Genomic DNA, 7,477 nt, shown 5'->3' with positions numbered 1-7,477 from the left:
CATACGGATCAAGTTGACTCGTATAAGTCTTATGAATTAACTTGATCTGAATGTGTAATATCAACATACGGATCAACTTGATCTGTATAAGCTTTATGGATCAAGTTGATCCGTATGATTTACTCACGCTCACCCAACTTTACGTATCAACATGATCCGCATGACTTGTAAGAATCAACTTGATCCGTATGATTTATACGGATCAACTTGAATGAATGACATTTTTGTTCATTCACTTAAAATGCTGGGTGCACCTAGTATCATCCTTATTTTGCATTGCACTTGCCATCCTAATATTGTGGTTTGAGGTTTGGGCCACATTAACGAGATTTGCCTGTATCCTTTTCTCATTCTCTTATCCCCTCACCTTTTCTCCTTAGATAGCTTATCATGAACTTCTCCTTAGATGAAAAAAAAAAAATCTTTTGCATAACCATTGCTGGAACTTTGTCATTACCAGTAACAAGAAGTTAAAAGAACTTCAGAAGCAGCACAAGGTAAGGGGACTTAAAAATTCTTAAAATTTTGATTGACATTTATATGTATAATTAAAGCCAAAAATATCATTCAAGAAGGAGAAAGAGGAGAGAGTACAAACAATGAAACAATACAAAAAAAATGATGAAAAAGGAAAAAATACATGGCAACTTGTCATTGGATCTTATTCCACTCTCATCATCTTCTCCTTTTTTTACTCTATGAAAATCTTGTTATTAGCCTTGATCGTTCCTTCCTTTTGCACATATATATTTCTCTTTATATGTTTTCCCTTCCTCATTGCGTATAGAATGTTACTCTTACAAATTTTCTCAACACTTGGGGAGGTCACTTGGAGGTGGTAATAGAGATTCATTTGGTCCTTTACCATTGTCCACAACAAAAGCCATCTTCAGTCCCCATGTTGTATGAATTTCCAAATGACAATGCATAAACCAAACACCTAACAAAACATAATAGTACCATATATCATAATTCATAACATTAGAAAAAAAGGGACAAAAATATACACACAAATACACAATTCCTTAGCCATTATTTGTGCTGTTCTACAATTAAATTTAGAGCTTCACCCTGGTAATCCACGCAATAAGGGTTTGCATAAAGGATTATGCTAATTACCAAAGCGAAATTCCAATTCTAACACCTAAAGAAATGTGATCCAAATTATTTCATTTTTCTACAAATTTTTTAGAGTCAATATTTAATATTAGACACAATAGAATCGATAACTTTACCTGGATTATCAGTCCTGAATCTGATAGCAGTCCACCCTCCAGCTGGGACTCCAACTGTATTTCTCTCCACAGGATCTACAAGGTTAAATTTCTTGGGGTCTTTTGTGGGGTTGAAATTTCTCTGTCCCCTACCAACTACAAAGAAATTAAAGCCATGGAGATGAATGGGGTGGTTCTCAGGTGTTATCATTCCAGTATCTTGCAAGACTAATTGAACTGTAGAATTGTAAGCAAGTCTATACACCCTTGTTCCTTTCATGGTCCTCAAATTTGATGGCTGTGTCCCTGTGAAGTTATAAACCACAGGAGGATTTCCAGGAAAATCATCAGTGAAAACTCCCTTAATTTTGAAGAAATGTGCTTGGAGAAGAGAAATTTTAGGCATCACAAAGGTAACATTGTTGATATCTGCCACCACCCTGCTGTTATTCACACAAGTAGCACAAGGGTTAATTCCAAGACTAACAGTGAAGAGCAAGTTGTGGTCAATCTTCAAAGGCACTCTAGCAGGATACTTTTTGGAGTTCAAGCTTCTGAGTGAGTCAGTGAAACTGGTGGCAAGAGGGGTAGCATTTTTGGGAGGCATGGAAGTGAGGGTGGTGATGGTGGAACCAAGGGTGCCTGAGTAGTGTAATGTGGCAGTGGCAGTCTTGTTGTCAACTGCAATGGGAGCATCCATAAAAGGAGAGGCTGCAACCAAGTATTTGCCTGCTGCATGTTTGGTTGTTAGAAGCACATTTGTGGTCTGGCCAGGTGCTATGACAATGGTATCAGTTTTGAATGGTTTTGTGTAGACTGCATCAACCTCAACAACAGTGAGTTCATGGCCAGCAATTTTGAAGAATAGCTCTTCATTGAGTGCAGCATTGATGATTCTTAGCAAGTAGGTGTTTCCTGGTTGGACATCCAACTTAAATCCTTCTGCACACAAAAGGAAGTTGAAAGGTATTAGACAATCTCATGTTTGGATTGAAAATTAAGGTTCTGTTTGAGAAATTGCTTTATTTTTTCAAACATACAAATATTTAAAAACAAAAAATAAAGTGAAAATAAGATGTTATTTTTTAGTTTTCCATTTTTTTTTCCTTTGGCTTAGCTATAGCTACTGAGGACAAATTGTTAATTTCAATTGTTGAGTGACATTGGCATGGTCTAGTTACATTAAAGCTAGAGTTTGGTTTTTGGACTTTACCTTGTGAAGCACAACCTTGGACAGGTCCTGGGTGGCCATTGATTGTGTGAGCATCGGAGACATTTGGTGCCAAACCAGATTTCAAAGCTTCATTTATTACAGCCTCAGTATCTGATTTCCACCATTCACCTAAACCAAATTCAAATATTGTGAGAACTATGGAGCATGATTTCTATTCTATTACACAATGAATCAAGGTTCAAAGGAAAATATTCATTATATTTTTTTTATTACTTATGACCATAGAACCACAAAGTGAAATTATTCAGCAGCATAAGAAAAAAAGTAGTAGAACTTACTCAATATCATAACTTGTTCCATATTTGGTTTGGGGAAAGGGTAAGGAACTCCAAGCTTAGGCAAGATGACCAAGGCACCATGGACAGTGGCCCTAAGCCAGAGGATATGTGCATGCCACCAAAGTGTGCCTCTTTGGCCTGTAAGGGTAAAGTTGTAGATAAAAGCCTGGCCCGGTTGAATTGGACACTGGGTTATGTATGCTGGCCCATCAGCCCAACCTGTTCTCAATTGTCTGACCCCATGCCTGTTCAATTTTAATAATGTTTGATAAGAGTTCAATAATAATAAGAGTTTAATTTTCATGCATAATTAGTATACAAAAATTATAATGTCAGTTAATAAGAAATCATGACAATTTATAAATCTTAATTATTATAAAAATTAACATGTTAGTATAAATTTCTTTTATACCTTCAAGATATTTTAACTAAATTCTAATAATAATAATAATAATAAATGGAAGAAATAATTGATATTAGAATCATAAGAAATTCTAGCACACTCACCAGTGGATGCTAACATTGTACTTGACATGATTGACCACCTTAACCAGTACAGTGTCATCTTCCCTAGCATAGATGTTGGGACCTGGGAACTTTCCATTTACGGTGACAATTGGCTTTGTTGAACACAATCTTGTGGCATTCTTCAGCACCACCTGTGAAGAACACATCCAATTACAGGAATGTGGAGTTAGTTTACTGCAACAACATTCTGGACCAATAATAATAAGCAAGAAAAAAAGTGCAACTTCAACTTCTACCAAATTTAAGTGCCTTGCCTTGCTCAACAATTCCACACCCACTTTGCACTGCTGTTTGGTAAAGGTATGTACATGCATGCTCATATATTTTTCAGTAGGCAGCATAAGACATTTGGTTAATTGAACTAATTTTAAATATTTTTATGACTTGACTTCCTTCGCTTAACCTTTCTGGTTGAGTCAACTACTAAAAATGAACTGTACCTCTTTATGTCTTAACCAAAATATGTGTCAACTATAAATATTATAGTCAATGGTCTTAACTACTAGAAATTAAATCATGGACCTACCTGTCATCAAATTTTTAATAAATATGTCAACTGAAGCAAATTAAATCATTGGATTAAAACTATGATTAGCCTCCCAAAAAATATCCAATAAATTTGCCTCCATGTGGTTATGTCACTTCAGTTGATGAATCCTGGTCACTAAAGAAAGTTGTGTCTCAGCACTTTTTGTCAAGAGAAATTCGTGTATCAGAAACTAGCCCTGATTGGGTTAAGGGAAAGTGTTTAATGTAAGAAAAAAGATTCAATTATTAATGTCAACATTTGCTAAGGGTCATGATTAGCTTGCTATATGTCACTTGAGGTGGACATTGCTTTCATTTTTGGGTTAATCTCAAAAGAGATGAGAACAGAAGTTTGGGTAAAAGTTGTTAAGTACTTCATTTTTTTAACAGGAAATAAAATTTACTAAAATGACAACAGTAATGGAAAAGGACAAATGTTACTTAGACTTGTGGAATCTCAAATTAAATTTTCTTACATCCAGCGGGTCTTACAATTATATATATTCATCAGTAAGGAGTAGCTCATATCATAGCAGCCAAATAACCTACCAAAGAAAACATCATAGCAGCCAAATATATACGTAATTAATATTTTTGGATGAGGAAGTAAGTTACAATTTTAAGACGTTATTTCACGATTAGCTTGCAATTATTTTTTTCACATCTTCAACGTTTGGTGCACTATAAGCTAGCTTACCAAAAATATAGAATTTCGTCTACTAAATCCCATTTTATATATATCCTAGCTAGACACTTCAGTCAGAATTCACTCGTCAAAAACTTCAATTTTTTTTTTCCTTTCAAAAAAATGCTATTGTAAACTCTTATATTCGAACGCTTGAGCTGTGTATTCAATTTAGTGGACGAACATAGCAAAATACAAAACACTTATCATAATTTTCAAACTCATGCTTTTACAAGCATAAAAACAATTAGACTGATGACAGTAATGAAAATAATATATAACATGTTCATTTTGGTCTCACGCAAGTTTTATTTTCCAATGTTATAAATCTATCACACTTCATATATACTTATATGCCTTGCAAGAGTGACATGACAAAATGCAAATAACAACATATATAATGCACCTACATTGAACTTGTAGTGGCGAACCATAGCTTCCACAGATAGTGGAAGCAAGCAAGCTGCCATCAATAGCATGATTCGAATCCCAAACGCTGCCATAGCCTCCCCTTTTGATCTCTCTATTCCAATATCTTCTCCTTTGTTGGCTAGCTACTCTTGAATGCACTGCAAGACAGAGCAAGAAGGACAACCTTATAAAGAGCCACACGCTGCTGTAATGTCCCTTTTAATAAGTTGGTAGAAGGAACACATAAGAGTTAAGACGTAAGGTCCACATTAAAAAGTACAAATAACTCAATAAAAAAGGGGAAACCATAGACTGTCCAGAAATTTGTGTTATTTTTTCTTTTTCTTGTGCATTACATAAAGTTGTTATCCATCAACCAAGGACACCTTTTGAAGCTAAGCTAGTTAATTGAGTTTCTGGGGGTGGTGTCTGTTTTCTATTCCTTTCTACTGCAATGAGTGGTCAGACTCAGATGCTGGTTTGGTCCACCCATATAGGGTAAAGTACAACGATTCTCAACAACTACTTATGTACCAATATATGAAATGGACATCGAGTTTCAACTATACGGCATGACAAATTCAGAATATCAGTATAGTCCCTTAAGTGTACATAACGTAGCTTCTAGTTTGTCATTAGAAATTTCAGCAATGGGTTATTTAAAAATGAGTCATACATTAAAAATGCTATTTTAGTTTTGTATTTTTAGTTTGTCATTAGGTAATTTTATTAACATTACTATGAATATGAATGACAAAACTCTCAATATATTTCTTTTACACAACTGCATACTTAATACTTAAATTTCAAATCATTAAACTGAAACAATCACACATCAATTAATCATAGTATGGTTGCAAAACAGTGAATGATATAAATTGATTAAGCTCTTCTTTTTTTCTTTTTTTACATTGACTAACTTCATTTGGTTAATAGGAATGAATCCGATCGTTTAATTCCAGATCACTTGTGATTAAAGAAGGTTTGATGCCAATAATTATTTTTCTTAAAAACCTAAGCTATTAATTATTAAGATGATGTTCAAATATAAATAATAGTTTTAATTATATATTGAACAACTGAATCTATATTTAATTAAGCTTAGACAGTTCAAGTGGGTGAAGATTTTAATGGAAGTGGTTAATCCAAGTTAATTAAACAAATAATTAAAAGGTGTTTTGACGTTGAAGGAGGGGCATGCATGAATATAGTGGTCGATACTGGGGGATGTTATCTCAACTAAGTTATATTGGTGAACAATGGTTTTCAGTAACCACTGAGTGTAGGCGTGGCAGATTACAATTCATCTCATTAGACCAATATTTTTCATGTGAATAGTTTTCTTTTCTTTTTCTCAATTTACCTCTGCTGCCATTCTAATTCACTGCCCATTCATGTCTTTGTTACGGTTTTACCGGCCCCCACAACAAATCTTAACACTACTATAAATTCTTTATAGCTAGTTTCACGGATTACGAAAGTCTAATTCATAATTTCGTGCACATCAATTAATTATCTTAAAATATATTAAAGAAGGTATAATATATAAAAATACTCTGTAAATACACTACTGCATATTGCTAGATTAATAAGTCCTTTTATGCTTTTTCTTAGTTTGACTCTCCTCAAAGATAGTTTAATCTTCTTATTTGTTGTCTATATTTCTCCATTTTCACATTGTATAATCAATTTGCATTAATGAAGTAGCACTTTCCCTTCTGTTTATTCTCTGTTCTTTCGCTTTTCCAATTCTATTTATTTTGCATTATCAACACATGTATACATTCTTGGTTCACAAAAATATGGTTTCCTTTTCATTACTTATCATGCAACATGCAGTGTATTAGATTAAGTTTAAGACTAAAATTTTAGCATATTTATTTATGATATACATAAAATTTGAAGCACCTCTCAAAAAAAATAAAAATTGAAGCATAAATTCTAATGTACTAAAGTTGACATTTCGACGATCAGGTGCTCAATCAGCATAATCTTCAATGCTACTCCATATACCAACTCAGCCTTTTATTGTCCTTGAGTCGTCTTCTAAATCGATTTCTTAATTAACTTTCATATATTATGAGTTTGGAATTGGATGCTACGCAGATGACTTGGACTTATTTCCTCCTGTGCTTGCGTATATACCCAAATGAATTACCATTAGACATTAATTATTTAGGAGTTAACATTGACTGCTGAAAGGAGGAATTGAGTTTATTGCTCAAAAGTTGCTCATATGGTGTAAAACATAAAAAAAAATGATGTAAATCGTTTACATTGGACATATATACATCACTAATCAACAAAAAAGGGAAATTTAATGAAGTAACTTTTGAAGTAGTTGCAGAATTTTGAAATTTGAACATATTGAAATAGTTGCAAAATTTTGACATTTGAACATATTGAAATATTTGTTGAGTAAAACCAACTGCATAAAAAAATAGTTTGTAAAGTTTTACAACGAACAGATCATTAATTTGTAAAGGATTATAATCAACAATCATACTCTTCCTATATTTAAGACAAATCATAACTAGGAAGAGTATGACTTATTGATTATTACAGTTTAAGCTAAATTTAGCAGAGGTAGTGATTTTCC

The 7,477-nt window shown here is 33.4% G+C and overlaps 1 protein-coding gene across 1 annotated transcript; it reads right to left on the bottom strand.

The window, feature by feature from the left end:
- Window positions 1–486: 486 nt before the first annotated feature.
- Window positions 487–5,043, bottom strand: LOC114395213 (laccase-4-like). Its single transcript, XM_028356931.1, has 6 exons — window positions 4,878–5,043; window positions 3,234–3,385; window positions 2,727–2,971; window positions 2,428–2,556; window positions 1,236–2,156; window positions 487–940 (listed from the first exon to the last, which is right to left on the bottom strand). Exons 1-6 carry the CDS (start codon window positions 4,968–4,970, stop codon window positions 810–812), a joined length of 1,671 nt encoding a protein of 556 aa, XP_028212732.1. The 5' UTR covers window positions 4,971–5,043; the 3' UTR covers window positions 487–809.
- Between the last annotated feature and the right edge of the window lie 2,434 nt (window positions 5,044–7,477).

Source organism: Glycine soja, chromosome 18 (genome assembly GCF_004193775.1).
Source record: "Glycine soja cultivar W05 chromosome 18, ASM419377v2, whole genome shotgun sequence".
NCBI lineage: Eukaryota > Viridiplantae > Streptophyta > Magnoliopsida > Fabales > Fabaceae > Glycine > Glycine soja.
This window is presented reverse-complemented; position numbering and strand designations above follow the sequence as displayed.

Excerpts from the sequence above, each read along its gene's own strand:
- LOC114395213 (XM_028356931.1), bottom strand. The coding sequence starts at position 4,970 with ATGGCAGCGTTTGGGATTCGAATCATGCTATTGATGGCAGCTTGCTTG. Across the intron at positions 2,157-2,427 it reads CCAAGGTTGTGCTTCACAAG|AAGGATTTAAGTTGGATGTC; the intron begins GTAAAGTCCAAA and ends TTTTGTGTGCAG. Across the intron at positions 941-1,235 it reads ATTCAGGACTGATAATCCAG|GTGTTTGGTTTATGCATTGT; the intron begins GTAAAGTTATCG and ends ATGTTTTGTTAG.